The 26,911-nt window shown below is 38.7% G+C and overlaps 2 protein-coding genes across 2 annotated transcripts; both read left to right on the top strand.

The window, feature by feature from the left end:
* Positions 1 to 4,777: 4,777 nt before the first annotated feature.
* On the top strand, positions 4,778 to 5,728 carry Or2ag2 (olfactory receptor family 2 subfamily AG member 2). The gene has a single exon (NM_001000551.1). It carries the CDS (start codon positions 4,778 to 4,780, stop codon positions 5,726 to 5,728), a length of 951 nt encoding a protein of 316 aa, NP_001000551.1.
* Positions 5,729 to 16,675: 10,947 nt separating this feature from the next.
* Or2ag1 (olfactory receptor family 2 subfamily AG member 1) lies at positions 16,676 to 17,626 on the top strand. The gene has a single exon (NM_001000199.1). The coding sequence runs from the start codon at positions 16,676 to 16,678 to the stop codon at positions 17,624 to 17,626; it is 951 nt and encodes a 316-aa protein (NP_001000199.1).
* The last annotated feature ends 9,285 nt before the right edge of the window (positions 17,627 to 26,911 follow it).

The raw sequence follows: 26,911 nt of genomic DNA, 5'->3' as shown, positions 1-26,911 counted from the left end.
TTCCAAGGCATGGGATTTGAATCCAGTTACCACTGCAGAATATAGAATAAGAGATTGCTAAGTGTTTCCATGTAATCCACTTTCAATTTTGTGTGTGTGTGTGTGTGTGTGTGTGTGTGTCTGTGTGTGTGTGTGTGTGTAGTCCTTATTCAACTACGTCAATAAATTTCACAGTAGATGGTTAGACCTAAGGAGAAAAAAAATCAAATGTAATAAAAAAATGAGAAGGAAACATAAAGGATAGAGTGTGTAAGCAAACAATAAAGGGTGAATAGCAGCAATCAGTACAGATGTAAAATTCTAGCACAGCACTTATGCCCTTTGGTATTTCAGTCAATAGTCAACTTTATTCTCATGTACATCGTATACATTTCATATATAAACATAAAGTAGTGTTGTATTTTTCAACACTGTTTATAATTCTGAACATAGCATTTTTCTGAAATTTAAAGCTGCTCTTGAGCAATAATAATATTTTTCTTAAAGGACAAGGGAAGGATTGGCAGGAAGAAAGGGGAGGAAAACTTTTTAGCTATATTATCATTTCAGAAATTAAAAAATAAAGCTAAGCAAAAAAATTAGCATAAAAGGGTAAGGAAAAATATGTAGATTGAGAAATGATTTAAATATCAAGAGCAAACTTCCCAGTATGTAATTACAAAAAGGCCAAATTAAAAATCACTAATTTGTGCTCTGAATTTGCTGCTATTGTGTCCCATTGGATTTCATTTTCATTAAGTTCTCAAAAGTTTCTAGTTGTTTTTTCTTTGTCCTGATCTATTTTTTTAAATTTTGAGTTGTTTAACTTCTATGAGTTTGTATACGTTTGCCTTTGCAATTAATATAAATATTCAGCATTAATCTATGATGACCTGATAAAGCACGGGTTGTTATATAAATTTTCCTATAGCTATTAAATTTCCTTTGTATCCTTGTATGTGGTCAATTTCAGAAAAATTCCATGGAATATTGAAAAGAAAGTGTATTGTTGAGTGTTTTGGTGGAATGTCCTATAGATGTCTGCTAGGCTAATTTGATTTATAATATTGGGTTACTCCAGAATTGAGAGCAGGGTTTGAAGTATCCACTATTCTTGTGTGAGAGTCAATATATGATTTTTGTACTATTTCTTTTATGAATTTGTGTGCCCGTCTGTGGATCTGCCCTACCGCTGGGCACAGCTTAGGGAGGCAGAACATGGGGATTTCCAATGTGCTTATCTTACACTGATGCCTGGCAGGGCAGATGTGGGTCTCCAAGGAAGTGCCAAGACTTCAGTCTGACATCTAAAAAAGCTGGAGCTGGCTTGGGGGTCCCTGGACCTGAGATGAGGTCAGGGTCAAGGAGGTTCTCTGACTCTTGGACATCCAGGCACCACTTGGAGTCCCAGAAGATGAGAGAATGGAGTGGAAGTCTCTAGCCCAGGGATAGGGGAAAGGGGAGCTCCAGCTTGTCTCAGAGTTGATTGTCCTTAGTGTGGCAGAGGCAGGCTGGAAGTGTAGAGAGGCCTTCTATAGGAGAATTAAGCTGTGGTTCTATAGTCGAATGCTTTCTCCATGATTCCCCTTGGTTCTTAATTAAAGAGACAGTTCATTGGTCTAAACTGTTTATTGGCCATTCATTGTGGTAAATTGATAGTGGAAAATGGATGCATACCATATCATACTCATTTTTTAGGGAGGACCTGAGAATAAACACTTTTTGCAGGGAGGAGTGTCTGGGAAGGGAAGCTTATTGACTAAGCCCTCAGGGCCTCTATGTACCTCATTATCATGGAGAACTCCGCTCTAGGGTGATCACAGGTCACTTTTTTTGTTGAATATTTTTATTTGCATTTCAAATGTTATTCCCTTTCCTGATTTCCCGAACATAAGCCCCTTATCCCATCTCCCTTCCCTTCTATTAAGGTATTCTACTTCCCCAACCTCACCCCCTGCCCACCTCCCCACCCTGACATTCCCCTATTTCAGTCTTGGCAAGACCAGGGGCTTCTTCTCCCATTGGTGCCCAACAAGGCCATCCTCTGCTATATATGCAGCTGGAGCCATGGGTCAGTCTATGGTTAGTCCCTGGGAGCTCTGGTTGGTTGGTATTGTTGTTCTTATGGAGTTGCAAACCCCTTCATCTCCTTCAGTCCTTTCTCTAACTCCTCTTATGGGGACCCTGTTCTCAGTTCAATGGTTGGCTGTGAGCATTTGCTTCTGTATTTGTCATGCTCTGGCTGAGCCTCTCAGGGCCCAGCTATATCAGGCTCCTCTCAGCATGTACTTCTTGGCTTCATCAATATTGTCTAGTTTTGGTGACTGTATATATATATATATATATATATATATATATATATATATATATATATATATAGGCTAGGTCCCAAAGTTTGGAGCAGAGACAGAAGGAATGGCCATTCAGAAGTCACATTTTCTTATGTGAGGAATGTGGCATGGGTTCCAGACCAGGAAACTGGCAGGGGGTGGGGAGTTGCCTAAGCCTCAGGTGTGTGCCCACCAAGTCTTTGGGTTTCAACCTGCTCTACCTTACTAAGCTTCCTGGCATGGTTTTACTGTTTAACATCCTTCTGTTTGGTGAATAATTATTAAAAATTGTAAAAAAAACTTTTCAGAGTTTTTCTTCTGTTAATGAGTATATTGTATCCTTCTATGTATTTGTTTTGTTTTGAAATCATTTTGTTAGATATTAAAATTTCTATGCCCACTTTCTTTTCTTTCTGATCATGCTAGTGGCTAGAACTTTTGAATCCTCCCCTTATATAGTAACCAATTAACATCTTCAAACAAAGAGTTAAAGCAATTCTTCACTGAAAACTAAAATAAATCCACATTTTCCTTAGTCTCTGTGGCAGTGGGTATTAGATCTAGAGTCTTGAACATGTTCGGCTAGTCACCAACCATTGAGTGATGTGCTTTAACATTGAACAATATCCTCAGCCCAAACTAACGACACTTTTAAGTACCATTCTTAGATACAGCAGTACTATACTGGGAGTTCAATTAATATTTCTCATGTTGGGTATATTGCCCTTATAGAGATAAAAATCAATAGCTAACTTGTTTTTCTTTTTACTTTTGCATGATAATTATTTGCATTGATCCCTTTATCATCACAATAGAACAGACTTACTCTTTTTCTTAAAGTTGATACAAAAAATATGACTTCCATCAGGGCAGATTTCTAAAAATTTACAGGTAGAATAATTTAAAAGGGAACCAGAGAAAAAAGGGGGTATAAGAAAGAACATACATAAGATGCAGAAATTTATAACAGAGTTGAAATATCGTGAGCAGGTACAGGAGGGAAAGTGGAGAATGGAACCCTATGGAGGCCTTGAGAAATCCTTTGTAACTTGACAAAGGGTGCATTGAGGGTCCTAATTGCTTGGGCCAGTCTTCAATACCAGCTCTTCCATAGGGAATTTTTGATTAAGACCATGTAGGACAGAATAAGTTTTGTACTCAAGAGCCAAAGCAATGAATTAAGTGTACAGAGTGGCAGTCCAGGGGGCATGCCTGGGAGGATTCATTAAAATCCAGTTTCCAATAACATTTTCGTGGAATATGTCGCCTGGGAGGATGACACTGTCAAACCTCCCACAGGACAAACTTCACTGCTGCCCTTGAGATATTGATGTTAGTCATCATTGGTTTTCTTTGAGCAGTCTTGGCCATACTGCTTTGCTTTTTTATTGTGTTTATCTTAGATTGTGGAAGCCTGGTAGGGGATAAGACATGAAAACTTGAGCTCATACACTCAAAACATTCATCCAGAGCTGTAGTACTCAGTAAGATTCTCCTACATAGAAACTGGATGAGAGACATAATGGAAGATTCATATTCTTTCTTTCAAAGGATCTCATACTGAATTCTCAGATGACCATCTGCACTAACCTTCCTCCATTGAAGGACTAACAGTGCCAGCATCTAGAGGGCCTTTGCCCCTTGATCTTAGTGATAGTCACAAATCTTCATCCTATTCTTCAGAAGAACCTCTTTTTCTCATAATTTTATACAGCTTAATTCACCAAAGAATTCTAAGTTACTTTGTGTGGTCTGGAATATATATCTTTTGCTTTTGGAGGTAAGGAAGGGTTTTGTTTCTGATTTAGGCAAATACATGTAGAGGCTTTGAGTATCAAGTTACATATTGAAGAACTCAGTCATCTGTCAATTGCAAAATTCTCTAATTTCTGACTCACTCCTATTTGTTACCTAGACATCTTGCCTGCACACAAGCAAGTACAAGTGGAGACAGTATCATTCATTGTAAAACACTGATGAGATCTGAGTTAATAGAATTCTAAACCCCAGGTAATAAGTCTCAGTATTTCCCTTTGATATGTCTTGATTTTTCTGAACTCCTAGAGTTTAATGAAGATGCTTAAATTAATGTTACATGAAAACAAAATTACTTAATATCAGTTGAAGTTTCTTCCTTTACCTACGTGACTGCTTGCCTTTGAATTACAACAGAAAAGCCATTAGAAATAAATTTTAAAATGTAAATACACTGAGCAGTGACATGGAATAATATTTATGGAAACATTCTTTATGATGCCTTAAAGAAAGTAAATTCTACATACCTTGCATGCCTCTTGCCCATTTATTTGATGGTTTTTCATAATTCAGAAATTAGAAATTACATTCAACGGTACAGCTGTTTGTTACTCCACAGTGACCTGCATTAATTCAGATGTGGGTTTAAATATCTTATAATGGCTTGCAGTAAGAATTGATCTATTTCTAGGCAGTTAATGATACCACCCAGAATGGAGCTCTGGAACACCACCTTGGAAAGTGGCTTCATCTTGGTGGGGATTCTGAATGGAAGTAGCTCTCCTGAACTGCTCTGTGCCATAGTCACAGCCCTGTACATATTGGCACTGACCAGCAATGGACCACTACTCCTTGTCATCACAGTGGATGCCCGGCTCCATGTACCCATGTACTTCCTACTGAGGCAGCTGTCTCTCATTGATCTCCTCTTCACATCAGTTGTCACTCCCAAGGCTGTTATGGATTTTCTTTTGAAAGAAAACACTATATCCTTTGGAGGATGTGCCCTTCAGATGGCTCTAGCATTGATGCTAGGCAGTGCAGAGGACCTCCTTCTGGCCTTCATGGCCTATGACAGGTATGTGGCCATTTGTCATCCTCTGAACTACATGATCTTCATGAGTCCTACAGTTTGCTGGTTCATAGTGTCCACATCATGGATCATGGCATCTCTGACTGCAGTAGGTCATACTGTATACACAATGCACTTCCCTTTTTGCATGTCCCAGGAAATTAGACACCTGCTCTGTGAGATCTTGCCTTTGCTGAAGCTGTCCTGTGTAGATACCTCTCAATATGAGCTCATGGTTTATGTGACAGGAGTGACATTCCTCTTGCTCCCCCTTTCTGCCATTGTTACATCCTACACACTAATTCTGTCCACTGTGCTGCATATGCCTTCAAATGAAGGGAAAAAGAAAGCCCTTGTCACCTGTCTTTCTCACTTGATGGTGGTTGGAATGTTCTATGGTGCTGCCACCTTCATGTATGTTCTACCCAGTTCACTGCACAGCACCAAACAAGACAATATTACCTCTGTGTTTTACACAATTGTCACCCCAGCTCTGAACCCCCTCATTTACAGTCTGAGGAATAAGGAAGTTATTGGAGCTTTGAGAAGGGTACTGGGCAGATACATTCTGCCAGCACATCCTAATATTTAAGGAGGATTTGTGGCTTGCCTTTGAATATTTCTTTTCCAACCTAAATTGTGATATTCAGCCATCCTTTAACATTATAGATATCTGAGATAATACATACACTTTAAAATTTGTCCTTAACTTTCTACTGTGTAGATGGTGTGTATAGAGGCTTAATAGGTTAATTTTGTGGTTGGGAAGTATCTGCAGGAATTATTGAGTACACATAGTAGGGGATTCACTTTCCATTTCAACCTTGTGTAACAGTGAGATTAAACTGAGAGTCCCCAGTAGCCTCTAAGCACACTGTTCATTTTGATCTGTGTTTTTAATTGTTAATAACGAGCAAGAAAGATGCACAGAAAATACTTTGGATTTCTTTAAAAGGAAATAGTTTGAAGAGAAATTAATAGGTTTATAATTACATTTACATGCCTGATCGAAGAGATACTCACATTGATGTTGCAAATGTAAAACTTAAGTTAGCATGGCACAAAGTATTAAAAATGGAACCCATTATTATTCATTGAAATATTTAACCAAGTAATTTTAAAAATTACAAGTGAAAACATAAATGAATAAAACAGAATTGAAATTATTTGTTTTAAAAGCTTAGAAATTCAGTAATGGTAAAATGTATATTTTTGTTAAAAATTTTGAAAAAGAAGTATAGCCTTACAGATACATAAATAGATTTGAAATATTAAAACAATACAAGAAACTCAAATTCTTTTAAAATGCTTTATTTTTAATTGTGTGTGTGTGTGTGTGTGTGTGTGTGTGTGTGTGTGAGAGAGAGAGAGAGAGAGAGAGAGAGAGAGAGAGAGAGAGAGAATGCATACATGAATACAGGTATCTGAGAAAGCCAGAGGTGTCTGATGTCCTGGAGCTAGAGTTGTAAGCTGACCAATGTGGGTACTCATAGTCCTCTGGAGGAACAGTATATGCTTTTAATCACTAAACATCTACTTAGAGTTTGAAAGCTCATACTCATGAGTCAAGTGTATGTATGTACTGTGTTCATAGGAATGGGAATGTAAACTATGTAAAACACTCTTTCCATCTAAATGTAAGTAGACTTCATTTTATTAGATCATTCATAGGTGGGAGGAGATATAAGAAAATTTAAAACTTTAATTTATGAGTACAGAATCCAAAATACCTTAGGACATGCAGATGTCATATTGTTGATAATAGTGCTTAGCACTCAGAAAGTCTTATGTATACTGAAATAAACTTAAGTTACTTAATCTATAAAACTATATGATAATCTAAGAACTAAAACAAATTTCTTAACCAAACAGAGAATCAAACATTTTATAGTGAAAGGAATATCTACTATAATGCTTCCCTTTTTATATCACCTACACATGTTCTATTGGATATAAAATCATTATCATTTAAAATTCAGTGATAATCTTGTCCAATATTATGATGGATATTTTAGAGAGTTGATGGAAGGGTTAGCAGAGATTATGAGTTTGAATATGTCTTCATTGTCATCTGTAACATTTAGACATTAGTTTTAAAATTGTGTATCCCAGGTTGCTGATTTAAAAAAAAAACACTGCAAGCATGATTCCATAATGCTTTTTGAGTAGCTTGAATAAATGATATTTCAAATTTATACTACAGCCTGGTAACTTATCCTTAACTAATGTTGACTATAATGTTCATGAATAGTAGAATCTTAATAAAGTTTCTGATATCGTTGCTTCTTATTAAGAGAAATATAATCATGATAAAAATTTTAGTAGAATTGAAATAGGGTTTTCTTGTAAGCGTCCCAATTTTATGCTAATCTTTTATCATTTTTATTACTTGTCTTTTCCTATATCTCTTCTCTGAGAGATTAGATGTAACAGTTTTTGCATTTGGAGAAACAACACATTTAACTGATAAAAACAATGTGGAAGAATTGGTCTTGATTTACATTGCTGGTAGTGAAACCCAGAATGCTGTATTGCTCTGTCATTGAACTTCACCCTCATCCAAAATGGTTAAATTTTTTGCATATGCAGTTAGAAAAATACTGGAATACATAGCTGAAAAGTCTCAACTGAAAAGAGCCTTGATTTCAGTTCTGAAGACCGTATCCAGCCAATGAAACAGCCTGAAGACTGGAGGTTTTGTGGGAACAGACATAGAATTATTAAGAGAAAGAGGTTTTGTTGATGCTTTGTGACTTTTTAGACTTTGTACACCAGAAAGACCATGAAAAGGGTAACATGATTACAATGGTTTCTCAGCTGTTGCATTGAATATGTGAGTATTATCATTTAAAATTCAGCAAATCTTGCCCAATATTATGATGGAATGTTTTAGAATGTTGATTGAAGGGTTGCAGAGATTATGAGTTTGAGTCTGTCCTTGTCATCAATAACATTAGGACATTAGTTTTAAGTTTGTGTACCAGCTGAGTATTAAAATAATATTTCTTAAAACAGGACAAATTGATGCAGTGCATTTGACCCTGGAAACTTGTGTTTGAAACAATTTTTACATCATTATTACTGCAGATAGGTTGCTCATAACCAAGTCCATGGCCACATACCCAAGCACATATAAGCAGCACTAAGTGGACTCAAGGGTTACTAATAACTTGCAGAAAGGGATATGCAGCTCTAGGGAACTTGGGACAGGGAGTTGGAGTAATGTAGTGGTGGATGAATATGATCCAGTATATTGTACAAATGTATAAGTCATCCAAAGAATAAAATATTCTTTAATAATATCATAGTTATGATAAATACAAGTTAATATTATGTTACCCAGAGGTTGAATACGGTCAGTAATAATGTGTTATATAATCTAAAATACCAGAAGAGAAGAGTTTCAATACTCTTTACATAAAGAAATATAATGAACATGAAACTTGGAGACTATGGAATTTAGAGAAGCTCTGGGATAGTTGATGTTGGGATGGCATATGATAAAAATATGCTATGAATATCTCAAATAATAGATACAACAGAAAATAAATACTTAATGTTTGATGTGATGAACACATGCAGTATATTGAGCTACAGAAATGGAATGATTTCATATTTTAAATATACTCCATCATAATATCATCTATGAGGATGTAAAATTACTAACTAAAATAATCAAATATTATAATTTGTAACTAGTTTAGATGAAAAATAACTTCATACATAATTCAAGTGTTTTCTTATAAATACAATGTCCTCAGCTTGTAAGTTAATATAATAGAAATGCTCCACATTTTAAAGTTTAGCTTTCTTTTACCTAAATTAATAATATTCATTAGAATATAGTTATAAACAAAATTTTCTGTTAGTGGCCACATAGTAACTATTTTCTGTGCCATGATTTCTCAGTAACTGCTCAACTCTGGGTCACAGACAATACAAAATAAAATTTATGCAAAAAAACTGAAGAGATGGTTCAGTACTTAAGAGCACTTGCTGCTTTTTCAGAAAACTCAGATCTCTTACCAGCACCTACATACCTACATGGTAGCTCACAAACCCCAGTTTCAGTTCTGATCCCCCTAGGCAGGCATGTGGTCCATGGACATGCATGTATGCAAACACTCACATACAGAAAATAAAATAAAAGACTCTGAAATTACCTAAAAACATTAATTAGAAAAATAGAGAGATTTGATACAAACTCTCCATGATAGCTCTTTACACCATCTCCACAACTCAAACCAACAAATCTTTGATTTCAGTGAATTGATAAGTAACTTATTCTCTGCATACATAAATCTCAAGTTGGACAAGGAATAGAAGATGAAGAGTTTCAAAATGATGCGCGATGTGCTCTTGGGGGAATTTCAAAGCTATCTTTCTTCAGCATCCAAGTAGTAGAGAGGTGATGGTTCTTCAACACTAGGTTTGGTATAAATCATGGTGAGGTGCTTCCATTCCTTCTATTGAAACACAATCACGAGACTCTAGAAACACGCAAAGGAAGGCCGGGACAAAAGAAAAGAGGAAATCCATGGTGAAGGAGAATACGTAATCTGTTAATCATTTGATGATAGCAATATCTAAAATTTGTTTAGTAAAACATATTCCTTTGTATTAGTATGACAATTTTGTTCTAAATATTCATCTACTAGTCATCTAAATATTCATCTAAATATTTCATCTAATGCTATGGCTATTCTTCCACATTAACTTGAAATGCTATCATAGCACATGCTTGTCCCTCCATTGTTGTTAATCTTGAACTCGTTTTATCCTGTCTTAGTTACTGTAGTTTCAGCTGTCATGTATATTTCGCAGTTTTCTTAATTATTCACTCTTTTAAATTTCTAGGATGTCAAAATCCATTTTTAAAAATGCATGTAAAATTCAATTCTATAGGTTATTTCTCAAAGTTTAATATCCTTAAATAAATGTCAATACTTTACATCTAGGAACCTGGTGTATTAGTTTATTTCTTTGGTGACTATACATCCACGCCATCACATATGGCATATGTTTTTCATTATTATAACAATTGCATTGTATACATTTCTAGATTTTTTCCTAATGCAGGAAATATTTCAATACTTCCCCCAACTCTTCCATAAGGGTCTCTGACCTATGCCCAATGTTTGGCTGTGGGAATCTGTATCTGTTTCAATCAGCTACTGGGTTCAGTCTAGGCTCCTGCCTGCAAGCATAACCGAGTATCGTTAGTAGTGTCAGGGACTGGTGCTGGCTCACTTTATGGGCCTCAGGTTGGGCCAGCTGTTGGCTGACCACTCCCTCAGTCTCTGCTCCATCTTTGTCCCTGCTTTTCTTTTAGACAGAACAAATTTGGGGTTGAAAATTTTGTGGATGGACTGGTGTCCTTATCCTTCCACTGGGGATCCTGCCTGACTCCAGGAGGTGACGACTTCAGGTTTCATATCCAAACTGTTAGTCATCTTGTCTAAGGTCTCTTACATTAACTCCTGGAAACCTCCCAATCCTGTGACTCCGGGAGTTTATAGAGATTGCTTCCCTCACCCGCAAGCCTGACGGCTGCAGATCTGATAAAGGAAAAACATTTAAATGGGTCTGGCTTACTGTTTCAGAGGCCTAGTCCATTATCATTATGGCGGGAAGCATGGCAGAACATGGGCCCGCATGGTGCTGGAGATGGAACCAATAGTCCTGATCCAGAGTCAGCAAAAGGAGAATGGATGAGTTTCACTAGGCATAACTTAAGCATTTCAGACTGCAAAGAACTGCCTCCACAGTGACATACAACCGCTAACAAGAGCATATCTACTACAACAAGGCCATGTCTCCTAACGGTGCCACTCCCTATGGCCAAGCATTCAAACATATCAATCTATGAAAGCCATACCTATTCGACCAACATAATAACAAACAAAACAAAAAGCCATGAGTGTGAGAAAAGCACTTGGGGATCATAAGAGTAGGAGTGAAAGAAAAGAGGGTTGTGGGTGATGGTACTAAGAAAACTATAAATTTCTGTACGAATCTATCAAAATAACAAAATTAGTAGGAGAAAAAAGAAGAAGGATTGAGTTAATGTGAATAGAAAATTGATAGAGAAGAAAGTGGGTAAAAATTCATTTTGTGATATTAGGTTTTTGAACCTAGAGGTTGAAAACACTGCCAATGACTGAAAGGGATGAGGTTGTAAGTTTTGATGCTGGGGCAAATCAGAATACATTTAGATTTTTATAATTATAATCAAAGACAACAGAGAAAATTTCAGGCAGAAATTATTATAAACGAGCAAAATTTTGAGGGAGTCAATGAAATTTCAATCCTAGAAGAGATTAGCCAGTGATAGATTGTTGTATTGAAGGAAACCTATGTGTGTTATTAGAATACAGGTGCAGAAGACTCAAAGAGAGGAAAAATAGGAGGTCTTCAGCTGAATTTTGTTCTGAATGAAGTGTGGGACAAGTTTGTCAGATAAAACCAAATTATTCACAGCAAAATTTTGTAAATAAATATATAAATTATTCATAAAAAGGGAAACCTGAGTGGGCCTGAGAACTATAACAATGTAGTTTTTCTAGGCAGGAGAGGATGTAAAAAGTTGTGAGAGACAGAGGACATAGGAGAATCTAAAGAGCACAACAGGACTGATGCACACAGTATTATTCACCGAACTCACAGACTAAGACATCGAGCATTAGAGATGCACAGGTTTAAATCAGGAAAAAATATCTCAGTTGAGAAGCAGTTACAAAGTTCCAACCCTAACCAAGAAGTCATTCGCAACCAATACATGCTTGGAGAACAAAAAATAATCAGTTTTTTCAATTAAGTAATCCTGGGTATATTAATCATACCTCAGGAAAAGCCCTGTGCTGAGGAGTAATATGCCAGAATTTAGCAGACTCCATGTTTTTGTGTGTTGTTTTGTTTTCATTTGTTGCTTTAATTTTGGGTTTGTTGTTGCTGCTGCTGCTGCTGCTGCTGCTGCTGGTGTGAGATAGGGAAACAGTAGAGAGAAAACATGAAATTGGATAGGTAAGAAACTTTTTAAGTTCTGAATCACTGGGAGGATTTGGTGGAAGAGAAAGAATATGATCAAAATATATTCTATAAAATTTTAAATCCAATCGATACGCAAAAGGAAAAAACTTTAAAAATAAAAATCTAACCCCCCCAAAAAAACCCAACTCTTTAAGACTGACAGAGCTAATTGACTGTTATAAACATGAGCATAACAGTATGGATGTTGTTCTGGAGAGAAAGAAACATCAGGCATAGAGCTAACATGGTACTGACAGAATCTAATAATCACTGAAGGAAAAATAATCAAGAAGAATATTCCAGTCTTAAAAAGACAAAGCCATCAGACTTTATATTTCTTCTACTGATATATTGCAGTCATGTTTGTAATCAACAAATGAATGCTTGCATTTCGTGTTCTTAAAGTTGAAAATAAAAAGCCATAGAGTCTCCAGGAATTGTTTCCCAGGATTTTCTAGAGAAACAAGTGTCTGAAGACTAAAAGTAGAACATGAGGACAAAACCGGCTGGGGAGGAGAATGGCCTGATCAGGGGAGCAGTGAAGGCTGAAACAGGTATCCCCTGTTACCTGGACAGCAATGGAACTGTGGTTACAGCCTGCACCATCACACACTCACATAAATACATGCACAAGAGCAGAGAAATGAAACACAGTAGAACAGAAACTATAAGAGAAGTTTCAATAAACCAGTTTGATGCTGCCTAGAGATCAATGAAGAGAGACCTGGTGTCAGCTGCTTTCTTGGCTACCTCTCTGCAGATGGTAAATGTCTACACATAAGAATCACAGAAAGAAGTAGAGCATGGAGCCCTCACAGACAGAGTAAGACACATTTGTTACAGACGGAGTATATACAGTGATCTCTTGATGCTTATGACAGTTTCCAGGAGAGTGTCTTTAGTCAGGGAGCTCCTGAGAAAAACCAAGTGGGGCAGAAGGTGTTCAGAGCCCAATGCCAATTTAAAGGGTGAAGTTTGCAGAATTGCCTGGCAAGGTGGGTATGCCTGGGAGGATTCATTAGATCTCCTTTCATGGGCAGCATTTCCAGGAAGGTCATGCCACTTGAGATGAAGACAGTCAAATCTCCCTCAGGACAAGAATAGTGTTCACTGCTGCCCCCGGGACAAGGAGGCTAGGCAGCAGTTGATCTTCTTTGAACAGCCCTGCTTATCTGTCTTTCTCCTAATCCCTTCTGGGCTTATCTTATAACACAGACCCTTGCAGGAAAGGACATATAAAAGTTAGTTTAGGGACTAAAATATATCAAAACTGATGTTTCTTTTATTGATGACAACCAATAATATGATGAATAATGATTTGAGAGTAGCTAGATTGGATCTCAATGTAGTTTTGACTCTCATTTCACGAATAGCTATGGATATTAAATGTTAGTCCTCCTGAGCCAATATCTTATTGCAGGGCTCAGAAATGTCTTCTAATTGTGATGGTAGATGAGAATCATATTGAGGGATTCAGTCTCTCTTCCCCAGGATTCTCCACTAAATCTCAGCTTGCACCCATATACTTCATGAAGAGGAAGGACCAGCGGTGGCAGTGACGGCAGGACCATAGAACCACAGTCTTAATGACAGCTGCTGCAAGAGACACATCTAACACTGTGAACCTCTTCAGCTCTGGAAGGAACCTCACGGCACTTGATATTGTCTGGAATCTGTGCCTTTTAGTGTTGGAGGTAAGGGTTCGTCTCTGATTCAGACAATATGTGTGGGTCAAACGCTTTGAGAAATAGTGACAAAAGCACACTGCTCTGTCTCAGATCTCCTAGTGCCTCTGTCTTCAGACCCCAATTGTTCTTACATTTGTAAAGGCTTGAAATTATTCTACCCTCTGACCAGAACTAAGTTATGAGAATTTCTTAGATTGGGTTTATGATAAATTTGTCAGTGCTTACTTTTGCTTTACCTGGATTTCCCTGGACTTCCAGGGTCTGATGTGGACTCAGAATGAACTATCTAATGTTATTTTGAAGTTCTTCACCTGCCTGACTGATATTGAAATTGACACAGCAGTTAATTGAAATTAATTTTAAAATATGACTACACTGAACACTGATACACTTAGGCAAAACTGTTTTCAAAATTGTAGCTTTATTTGCTTAAGTTCCTTTGACCATTTCCATGAAGTATGGTGGTGTTTCTATGCATATCTCACCCCATGCGGAAGCTCTTCCTGTGAGGTCATCATACTGTTAAGCTGATCTAGAAAGTGGACTCTCCCTCTTGCTGCCAGAGTGTGCACGCCCAATCCTTTCTCTTTGGAAAGCAGAGGACAGGGACAATAACCTGAAAAGAAGAGGAAGCAGATTTTTACTAATAGGAAGTGGCAGGGAAAGAGCATCTAGAGCCCTGGTATTGCCAGGACTTCACACCAGCCCAGGATTTGTTTCTTCTCTTTGAAACCGTACGTAGATGCTGGCACAGAAAATGTAATTAATGTAGGAAATCTACCTCAATCCATTTCTCCGTTCACACAACTTCTATTGAATATATACAAAAATGTCTCTGGAAATTTTGGGCCAATCATCTTGACAAAGCCAGTTTTAGGCCAGGGATACACAGTAAGACCCTATCTCCAAAAAAGGCATTTGAAGTCTTATATATAACAGAAACACTGTTCTGAATTGGCCTTGGCTGTGCCCTTTGGTTTATTATTATATTTTAAAGATTTAGCTTATATATGTCTGCTGAGTGTGTGCAGACCCTTATGGAGGCCAGAAGAGGGGGTTAGATCTCCTGGAGTTAGAATTGCAGGTGGTCTGGAGCTATCTGATGTGGCTGTTGGGACCTAAACTCAGGTGCTCTGGAAGAGCAGCAAGTACTCGTGATGGTCTCCTTTCTTCTTATAACAGGCAAACATGATCTTCCAGACAGCGTTTCTGAGGTAAGACCTGTGCAGTACTTAGATCAAGTGCAGTTCCTGATGCATTAGAGCTCATATTGACTATAGGAATGAAAGGAAGGATCACATGGACTTGCAATATCAAGTTTTTAGGACTATATTATTCATAAGATGTGATCTGAGATAACCATGAAGAAAAACTCACCAGGAGCAATGCTATATAAAAAAGCTAAAGTTGAGAACAGGTGTGGTGTGAATCTTCCTTTGATCTGGACTGTATCCCACAATACAACTATGAAATGTGTATAATCAATGCTTTCCCAGACACACACATATACACGCACACACACATGATTCATATCATTTTCTCTTCATTTTTTCAAACAGAAGTTTCACATGAATTCAGAGCATGACAGTTTCCCTTCCTTGTACCTCTAAGATTTGTGAGAATGGGAAACCATTTTTCATGCCGACATTAATCCTCTGAATCCAAGCAATGTCATAGCTTGGGGTCTATCCAATAATATCTGTTTAGTAATTCACTCCACATATCATATAGTAGAAACAGAAAATCTCCCATTTACTGTTTCTGCCTCTTCTTTCCGAAATATACTGTCATCACCTTCAAATGAGCAAATATCTTTTGTCCTGGTCTTACCAATTTATCTTTAAGATAAAATCACCTTTGACCTCCATCACTTTAGAATTTGCCACCTCTGCATTGGAGCAGTATGCACAAACCCCCAATGAGCAGTATGCTCAATTAGTAGAGGGAGCTGTTGGAAGAGTAAAAGAAAGCTAATTGATTCAGATCTCAGGTCAATGGAATAAAATTTCAAAGTTTCTTTAGGAATCAAACTTAAAAAAACAAATAGTAATCACAAGTAGACCATTAAAAGAAACATCATTTAAGTTAAGGAGGGGGACAACCCTGTAGGAGGACCAGCAGTCTCAATTAACCCATGAGATCTCTTAGACACTGGATCACCAATCAGGCAGCATACACCAGCTGAGATGAGGCCTCCAACACATATTCAGCAGAGGACTCCCGGTCTGGGTTCAGTCAAAAAGATGCACCTAACCCTCAAGAGACTGGAGGCCCCAGGAAGTTTAGAGGTCTGGTGGAGTGGGTAGGATGGAGACATCCTTATGGAGACTGGGGGGAGTTTGGGGAGATGAGGAGAGGAGGAGGTAAGGAATGTGGAACTCTAAGGGGGAGTGGACTGGGAGGAGAATAAAATCTGGGGTATAAAAACAAATAAATAATAAAAAATAAAAAGGAAACCACATTTAAATCAATATGTTTATTAGAGAATGTGGAGATAGATATGCTTACAATTATTTACATAAATATTTGTTTATGAGTATTGTGTCAATATATTAAAATTATAATTTTCAATTCTCAAAATTCTTTTTACCCATGTTATTAATAATGTAGGTATATCACAATTGAATACAAATAAACTGAATATAATGATATTCAGAAACCAGACAACTAACTTAGCTAATGTAGGAAAAAAGCATCATTATATATTACTTCTGTTGACTACTCCACAGTAAACTGCAATAATTCTAATTGGTTTGAACTCCCTTAGAAAGGCTTCCACTAAAAATCTATCTGTTTCTAGGCAACTAAAGAGACCACATATAATGGAGCTCTGGAACTTCACCTTGGGAAGTGATTTCATCTTGGTGGGGATTCTGGATGACAGTGGTTCTCCTGAACTACTCTGTGCCACATTCACAGCCCTGTACATTTTGGCTCTAATAAGCAATGGACTGCTGATCATGGTCATCACAATGGATGCCCGTCTTCAAGTACCAATGTACTTCCTGCTTGGGCAACTGTCTCTTATGGATCTCCTCTTCACCTCAGTCGTCACTCCAAAGGCCGTCATAGACTTTCTGCTCGGGGACAACACCATTTCCTTTGAGGGATGTGCCCTCCAGATGTTCTTGGCACTGACATTGGGTGGTGCAGAGGACCTTCTTCTGGCCTTCATGGCCTATGACAGGTATGTGGCCATTTGTCACCCTCTGAACTACATGATCTTCATGAGGCCAAGAATCTGCTGGCTTATGGTGGCCACATCATGGATCCTGGCATCTCTCATGGCCCTAGGATATACCGCCTACACTATGCAGTATCCCTATTGCAAATCACGGATGATAAGACACTTGCTCTGTGAGATCCCTCCCCTGCTGAAGCTGGCCTGTGCAGACACCTCCACATATGAACTCATGGTTTATGTGATGGGTGTGACTTTCCTTATTCCTCCTCTTGCTGTCATCCTGGCCTCTTACTCACTAATTCTGTTCACTGTGCTCCACATGCCCTCAAATGAGGGCAGGAAGAAAGCTCTTATCACCTGCTCTTCTCACCTGACTGTAGTTGGAATGTTCTATGGGGCTGCCACAGTCATGTATGTACTGCCCAGTTCCTCTCATGGCCCAAGACAAGACAATATCATTTCTGTGTTTTATACAATAGTTACCCCAGCCCTGAACCCACTCATTTACAGCCTACGGAATAAAGAGGTTGTTGGGGCTTTAATAAGGGTTCTGGGAAGATATATTCTGCCAGCACACCCTACTCTCTAGGAAGGGATCATGTTATGACTTTCATTATTTCTTCTCCAAACAATTTGATATCAATCCCCTCTTTAATGTTATAGTCTGACTGAGGTGATATACATGCTAAAGTTTGGGTTTCTTCTATGCAAATTTTGTGAGTAGGAACCATGAGCTGAACTCACCCAGGACACACCACTGTAGTCTTAGAAGTCCCACATCAAAAAAGTGAATAAAGAATAAAAAACTTTGAAGAAATATATCATATGCTCATTTTTTATCTGGGCATCAAACCAACACATTACCAAGTAGATATGGTCAGGATTCACTTTCCATTTCAAACTCACGTAGCAGTGAGACATAGCATTCATTCATTTTGGCCTAAGAAATCTCTAGTAACCTGTAGCATCACTAGATGTACATTGTTAATTATTAATAGAGAGAAGGATGCAATGATTTGGAAAATGATGCTAATGGGGAAAGGATGTGTGTGTGTGTGTGTGTGTGTGTGTGTGTGTGTGTGTGTGTGTGTGTGTGTGTGCATGTGCATGTGCATGCGTCTGTGCAGGTGTGTGTGATATTACATTTTTGTTTCTATCTGAAGACAACATTCACCTGGGTGACACAGAAAGAAATACTTAGCGACATAGTAGATTGTCAAGAACTCAACATTCATGTAATTATATTTAGAAAAATGAATGAAGAAATTTGAAGAAAATATCTAGGGTTAACCAAGAGTACTGGAAAAACAATAATAATAACAACAAGAAAAATCTGTTATATATATTGCTTGCATTATTTTTAAAAGATGTATTTAGAAAGAAAATAACCACAAAGAGGGCAGTTTCATAAAGTGGGTGTATATTTATGTCTATGAGTACAGGAAAGCAATTAGAAAATATTTCATTTATTTTCTACCTTATGTAGACTTCAGTAAATTACATCATTTTCATGAGGAGATTTAATTAAGATAAAGATGAAAGTTTTAATTCATAGAAGCTCCAAGGTATTTTGGCTTATTAAAATACTATTATTGTTGATGAGAGTTCTTCAAAATTCATTTTACTTAGCTCATTGAAAAAACTAGTCTCTCAATATAAATGTAATAAAATAACTTAAATTATTTAAGGTTCTTCATGAAAAGTAGGAAAATAACAGTAATTAATAAAAATATCAACGATATGTTTTCCTTTTGCAATGAACTTGTGTGTTAATGAATTAAGATGCAAATGATAATTAAACCAATTTTTGCCATATAAAATTTGGTGAATTTTATTGTCACATTGGAGTATTTTAGAATCCTGATAAAGAGGGGTACCATAGCCCTTGATTTTGCAATCAGATTCCCTTTATCTTGTCTGGGTCTTCAGGCATGGAGTTATTTTTGTGCCTCAGTTTTCTGATCTCTTGAAATGATCGTTACTATAAGCCTGATAATTCAGACCTCATGATGGTTCCAGTAATAACACTAATAACACCATCATTTAAATCACAGCCTGATTAATTGTGCTAAACCATGACAGATTTCATATAAAGAGTAAAATCATCAAAATATTAATCATTTTATTGTATTTTTTAAAAAAGTGAATTAATTTGGTCACTATTATAAAGTCAAATAGATATGGAGAAATGAATTTCCTGTGAATCTTTTTAGATTATATGGTATTCATCCATTTTTAATTCTTTTTTAACATTGAAAATAGATTGATCTCTCATATCATACATTGCAACCAGTTTCTCCTCCTTCCACTCCTCCTAATTCCTCCCCACCTCCTCTCTCCCCCAGATCCACATTCCTCCTTCTGTCTCCCATCAAAAAGGTACAGGCTTTGAAGTGACAGCAAATACAACAAAACTAGATACATTAAGATTAGGCAGAAGCCCTCATATTGAAGCTTGACAAGACAACCCACCAGAAGGAAAATGGCCCAAAAGCAGGCAAAAGAGTCAGACACACCTGCTCACATTGTTAGGAACCCCACCATCAAGCTAACAGCAACAAAATATACACAGGGGTTCTGGTTGCTGACACTTGGCAGCCCTGGAGCTTTCTCCTTAAGTCTCTGTGAGCACAAATGACTCCACCTTATACTGATTCGGTGGTCCATGTTCCTGGTATCCTCCATTCCCTCTGACTCTTACAATATTTCCTTCCCCTCTTTTTTTTTTAACTTGAGTATTTCTTATATACATTTCGAGTGTTATTCCCTTTCCCGGTTTCCGGGCAAACATCCCCCTCCCCCCTCCCCTTCCGTATGGGTGTTCCCCTCCCAACCCTCCCCCCATTGCCGCCCTCCCCCCCATAGTCTAGTTCACTGGGGGTTCAGTCTTAGCAGGACCCAGGGCTTCCCCTTCCACTGGTGCTCTTACTAGGATATTCATTGCTACCTATGGGGTCAGAGACCAGGGTCAGTCCATGTATAGTCTTTAGGTAGTGGCTTAGTCCCTGGAAGCTCTGGTTGCTTGACAATGTTGTACCTATGGGGTCTCGAGCCCCTTCAAGCTCTTCCAGTTCTTTCTCTGATTCCTTCAACGGGGGACCTATTCTCACTTCAGTGGTTTGCTGCTGGCATTCACCTCTGTATTTGCTGTATTCTGGCTGTGTCTCTCAGGAGCGATCTACATCCGGCTCCTGTCAGTCTGCACTTCTTTGCTTCATCCATCTTGTCTAATTGGGTGGCTGTATATGTATGGGCCACATGTGGGGCAGGCTCTGAATGGGTGTTTCTTCAGTCTCTGTTTTAATCTTTGCCTCTCCCTTCCCTGCCAAGGGTATTCTTTTTCCTCATTTAAAGAAGGAGTGAAGCATTCACCTTTTGATCATCCGTCTTGAGTTTCGTTTGTTCTAGGGATCTAGGGTAATTCAAGCATTTGGGCTAATAGCCACTTATCAATGAGTGCATACCATGTATGTCTTTCTGTGATTGGGTTCGCACACTCAGGATGATATTTTCCAGTTCCAACCATTTGCCTACGAATTTCATAGACTCGTTGTTTTTGATAGCTGAGTAATATTCCATTGTGTAGATGTACCACATTTTCTGTATCCATTCCTCTGTTGAAGGGCATCTGGGTTCTTTCCAGTTTCTGGCTATTATAAATAAGGCTGCGATGAACTTAGTGGAGCACGTGTCTCTTTTATATGTTGAGGCATCTTTTGGGTATATGCCCAAGAGAGGTATAGCTGGATCCTCAGGCAGTTCAATGTCCAATTTTCTGAGGAACCTCCAGACTGATTTCCAGAATGGTTTTACCAGTCTGCAATTCCACCAACAGTGGAGGAGTGTTCCTCTTTCTCCACATCCTCGCCAGCATCTGCTGTCACCTGAGTTTTTGATCTTAGCCATTCTCACTGGTGTGAGGTGAAATCTCAGGGTTGTTTTGATTTGCATTTCCCTTATGACTAAAGATGTTGAACATTTCTTTAGGTGTTTCTCAGCCATTCGGCATTCCTCAGCTGTGAATTCTTTGTTTAGCTCTGAACCCCATTTTTAATGGGGTTATTTGTTTCCCTGCGGTCTAACTTCTTGAGTTCTTTGTATATTTTGGATATAAGGCCTCTATCTGTTGTAGGATTGGTAAAGATCTTTTCCCAATCTGTTGGTTGCCGTTTTGTCCTAACCACAGTGTCCTTTGCCTTACAAAAGCTTTGCAGTTTTATGGGATCCCATTTGTCGATTCTTGATCTTAGAGCGTAAGCCATTGGTGTTTTGTTCAGGAAATTTTTTCCAGTGCCCATGTGTTCCAGATGCTTCCCTAGTTTTTCTTCTATTAGTTTGAGTGTGGCTGGTTTGATGTGGAGGTCCTTGATCCACTTGGCCTGAAGCTTTGTACAGGGTGATAAGCATGGATCGATCTGTATTCTTCTACATGTTGCCCTCCAGTTGAACCAGCACCATTTGCTGAAAATGCTATCTTTTTTCCATTGGATGGTTTTGGCTCCTTTGTCAAAAATCAAGTGACCATAGGTGTGTGGGTTCATTTCTGGGTCTTCAATTCTGTTCCATTGGTCTATCTGTTTGTCTCTGTAGCAATACCATGCAGTTTTTATCACTATTGCTCTGTAATACTGCTTGAGTTCAGGGATAGTGATTCCCCCTGAAGTCCTTTTATTGTTGAGGATAGCTTTAGCTATCCTGGGTTTTTTGTTATTCCAGATGAATTTGCAAATTGTTCTGTCTAACTCTTTGAAGAATTGGATTGGTATTTTGATGGGGATTGCATTGAATCTGTAGATTGCTTTTGGTAAAATGGCCATTTTTACTATATTAATCCTGCCAATCCATGAGCATGGGAGATCTTTGCATCTTCTGAGGTCTTCTTCAATTTCTTTCCTCAGTGTCTCGAAGTTCTTATTGTACAGATCTTTTTCTTGCTTGGTTAAAGTCACACCGAGGTACTTTATATTATTTGGGTCCATTATGAAGTGTGTCGTTTCCCTAATTTCTTTCTCGGCTTGTTTCTCTTTTGTATAGAGGAAGGCAACTGATTTATTTGAGTTAATTTTATACCCAGCCACTTTGCTGAAGTTGTTTATCAGCTTTAGTAGTTCTCTGGTGGAACTTTTGGGATCACTTAAATATACTATCATATCATCTGCAAATAGTGATATTTTGACCTCTTCTTTTCTGATCTGTATCCCCTTGATCTCCTTTTGTTGTCGGATTGCTCTGGCTAGAACTTCAAGAACTATATTGAATAAGTAGGGAGAGAGTTGGCAGCCTTGTCTAGTCCCTGATTTTAGTGGGATTGCTTCAAGTTTCTCTCCATTTAGTTTAATGTTAGCAACTGGTCTGCTGTATATGGCTTTTACTATGTTTAGGTATGGGCCTTGAATTCCTATTCTTTCCAGGACTTTTAACATGAAGGGGTGTTGAATTTTGTCAAATGCTTTCTCAGCATCTAATGAAATGATCATGTGGTTCTGTTCTTTCAGTTTGTTTATATAATGGATCACGTTGATGGTTTTCCGTATATTAAACCATCCCTGCATGCCTGGGATGAAGCCTACTTGGTCATGGTGGATGATTGTTTTGATGTGCTCTTGAATTCGGTTTGCCAGAATTTTATTGAGTATTTTTGCGTCGATATTCATAAGGGAAATTGGTCTGAAGTTCTCTTTCTTTGTTGGGTTTTGTGTGGTTTAGGTATAAGAGTAATTGTGGCTTCGTAGAAGGTATTCAGTAGTGATCCATCTGTTTCAATTTTGTGGAATAGTTTGGATAATATTGGTATGAGGTCTTCTATGAAGGTTTGATAGAATTCTTCACTAAACCCGTCTGGACCTGGGCTCTTTTTGGTTGGGAGACCTTTAATGACTGCTTCTATTTCCTTAGGAGTTATGGGGTTGTTTAACTGTTTTATCTCTTCCTGATTTAACTTTGATACCTGGTATCTGTCTAGGAAATTGTCCATTTCCTGCAGATTTTCAAGTTTTGTTGAATATAGGTTTTTATAGTAAGATCTGATGATTTTTTGAATTTCCTCTGAATCTGTAGTTATGTCTCCCTTTTCATTTCTGATTTTGTTAATTTGGATGCACTCTCTGTGTCCTCTCATTAGTCTGGCTAAGGGTTTATCTATCTTGTTGATTTTCTCAAAGAACCAACTTTTGGTTCTGTTGATTCTTTCTATGGTCCTTTTTGTTTCTACTTGGTTGATTTCAGCTCTGAGTTTGATTATTTCCTGCCTTCTACTCCTCCTGGGTGTATTTGCTTCTTTTTGTTCTAGAGCTTTTAGGTGTGCTGTCAAGCTGCTGACATATGCTCTTTCCTGTTTCTTTCTGCAGGCACTCAGCGCTATGAGTTTTCCTCTTAGCACAGCTTTAATTGTGTCCCATAAGTTTGGGTATGTTGTACCTTCATTTTCATTAAATTCTAAAAAGTTTTTAATTTCTTTCTTTATTTCTTCCTTGACCAGGTTATCATTGAGTAGAGCATTGTTCAATTTCCAAGTATATGTGGGCATTCTTCCTTGATTGTTATTGAAGACCAGTTTTAGGCCGTGGTGGTCCGATAGCACGCATGGGATTATTTCTATCTTTCTGTACCTGTTGAGGCCCGTTTTTTGACCAATTATATGGTCAATTTTGGAGAAAGTACCATGAGGAGCTGAGAAGAAGGTATATCCTTTTGCTTTAGGATAGAATGTTCTATAAATATCCGTTAAGTCCATTTGGCTCATGACTTCTCTTAGTCTGTCTACATCTCTGTTTAATTTCTGTTTCCATGATCTGTCCATTGGTGAGAGTGGGGTGTTGAAATCTCCCACTATTATTGTGTGAGGTGCAATGTGTGTTTTGAGCTTTAGTAGGGTTTCTTTTACATATGTAGGTGCCCTTGTATTTGGGGCATAGATATTTAGGATTGAGAGTTCATCTTGGTGGATTTTTCCTTTGATGAATATGAAGTGTCCTTCCTTACCTTTTTGATGACTTTTAGTTGAAAATTGATTTTATTTGATATTAGAATGGCTACTCCAGCTTGCTTCTTCTGACCATTTGCTTGGAACATTGTTTTCCAGTCTTTCACTCTGAGGTAATGTCTGTCTTTGTCTCTGCGGTGTGTTTCCTGTAGGCAGCAGAATGCAGGGTCCTCGTTGCGTATCCAGTTTGTTAATCTATGTCTTTTTATTGGGGAGTTGAGGCCATTGATGTTGAGAGATATTAAGGAATAGTGATTATTGCTTCCCGTTATATTCATATTTGGATGTGAGGTTATGTTTGTGTGCTTTCATTCTCTTTGTTTTGTTGCCAAGACGATTAGTTTCTTCCTCCTTCTAGGGTATAGCTTGCCTCCTTATGTTGGGCTTTACCATTTATTATCCTTTGTAGTGCTGGATTTGTAGAAAGATATTGTGTAAATTTGGTTTTGTCATGGAATATCTTGGTTTCTCCATCTATGTTAATTGAGAGTTTTGCAGGATACAGTAACCTGGGCTGGCATTTGTGTTCTCTTAGGGTTTGTATGACATCAGTCCAGGATCTTCTGGCCTTCATAGTTTCTGGCGAAAATCTGGTGTGATTCTGATAGGTCTGCCTTTATATGTTACTTGACCTTTTTCCCTTACTGCTTTTAATATTCTTTCTTTATTTTATGCGTTTGGTGTTTTGGCTATTATGTGACGGGAGGTGTTTCTTTTCTGGTCCAATCTATTTGGAGTTCTGTAGGCTTCTTGTATGCCTATGGGTATCTCTTTTTTTAGGTTAGGGAAGTTTTCTTCTATGATTTTGTTGAAGATATTTACTGGTCCTTTGAGCTGGGAGTCTTCACTCTCTTCTATACCTATTATCCTTAGGTTTGATCTTCTCATTGAGTCCTGGATTTCCTGTATGTTTTGGACCAGTAGCTTTTTCTGCTTTACATTATCTTTGACAGTTGAGTCAATGATTTCTATGGAATCTTCTGCTCCTGAGATTCTCTCTTCCATCTCTTGTATTCTGTTGGTGAAGCTTGTATCTACAGCTCCTTGTCTCTTCTTTTGGTTTTCTATATCCAGGGTTGTTTCCATGTGTTCTTTCTTGATTGCTTCTATTTCCATTTTTAATTCCTTCAACTGTTTGATTGTGTTTTCCTGGAATTCTTTCAGGGATTTTTGTGACTCCTCTCTATGGGCTTCTACTTGTTTATTTATGATTTCCTGATATTCTTTCATGGATTTTTGTGTCTCCTCTCTATGGGCTTCTAGTTGTTTATTTATGTTTTCCTGGAATTCTTTCAGGCATTTTTCGATTCCTCTCTGTAGGCTTCTACTTGTTCTCTAAGGGAGTTCTTCACGTCTTTCTTGAAGTCCTCCAGCATCATGATCAAATATGATTTTGAAACTAGATCTTGCTTTTCTGGTGTGTTTGGACATTCCATGTTTGTTTTGGTGGGAGAATTGGGCTCTGGTGATGCCATGTAGTCTTGGTTTCTGTTGCTTGGGTTCCTGTGCTTGCCTCTCGCCATTAGATTATCTCTAGTGTTACTTTGTTCTGCTATTTCTGACAGTGGCTAGACTGTCCCTATAAGCCTGTGTGTCAGGAGTGCTGTAGACCTGTTTCACTGTTTTCTTTCAGCCAGTTATGGGGACAGAGTGTTCTGCTTTCGTGCGTGTAGTTTTTCCTCTGTACAGGTCTTCAGCTGTTCCTGTGGGTCTGTGTCTTGAGTTCACCAGGCAGGTCACTTGCAGCATACAAGTTGGTCTTACCTGTGGTCCCGAGGCTCAAGTTCGCTCTCGGGGTGCTGCCCACGGGCTCTCTGCAGCGGCAGCAACCAGGAAGACCTGTGCCACCCCTTCCGGGAGCTTCAGTGCACCAGGGTTCCAGACGGCCTTTGGTGTTTTCCTTTGGCGTCCGAGATGTATGCACAGAGAGCAGTCTCTTCTGGTTTCCCAGGCTTGTCTGCCTGTCTGAAGGTTTAGCTCTCCCTCCCCCGGATTTGGGTGCAGAGAACTGTTTATCCGGTCTGTTTCCTTCAGTTTCCGGCGGTGTCTCAGGCGGGGGTCCTGCTGCTCCTGGGCCCTCCCCCACGGGAGCCCAGAGGCCTTATACAGTTTCCTCTTGGGCCAGGGATGTGGGCAGGGGTGGGCAGTGTTGGTGGTCTCTTCTGCTCTGCAGCCTCAGGAGTGCCCACTGACCAGGCGGTGAGGTCTCTTTCCCACGGGGTCTGGGAGCAGAGAGCTGCTGCGGGCCGGGATCCGTGGGTGTGGGACTTCCGGTAAACACAGGACGTGCCCGGTCCTAGAGGAAATCTGCCTCTGTGTGTCCAGATTTCACCAGGCAGCTTTCTTGCAGCAGACAAGTTGGTCTTACCTGTGGTCCCGAGGCTCAAGTTTGCTCGCGGGGTGCTGCCCACGGGCTCTCTGCGGCGGCAGCAACCAGGAAGACCTGTGCCACCCCTTCCGGGAGCTTCAGTGTACCAGGGTTCCAGATGGCCTTTGGTGTTTTCCTCTGGCGTCTGAGATGTATGTACAGAGAGCAGTCTCTTCTGGTTTCCCAGGCTTGTCTGCCTCTCTGAAGGTTTAGCTCTCCCTCCCACGGGATTTGGGTGCAGAGAACTCTCCTTCCCCTCTTTTGAGGAGTTCCCTGAGCTTCAAGGGGAGAGACCTGATGGAGACCTCTGATTTAGAATCTCTCCACATTACTGCCTAGCTGATGGGTCTCTGTACTCACTCCCACCTGCTGTGGGAATCCCCTGCAAGGAGGCCTGGACAAGGTACCTATCTATGAATATTGCAAAACATCATTAGGAATCATTTTATTGATTTGTTTTCAAAAAGTCAGTTTTATTTTTAAAACTGTCATAAACTTATCATGAATACCAGTAGTCACCATAT

Source organism: Rattus norvegicus, chromosome 1 (assembly GCF_036323735.1).
Source record: "Rattus norvegicus strain BN/NHsdMcwi chromosome 1, GRCr8, whole genome shotgun sequence".
NCBI classification, from domain to species: Eukaryota; Metazoa; Chordata; class Mammalia; order Rodentia; family Muridae; genus Rattus; species Rattus norvegicus.
Note: the sequence above shows the minus strand (reverse complement) of the source record. Positions and strands in the feature narration are given on the sequence as shown.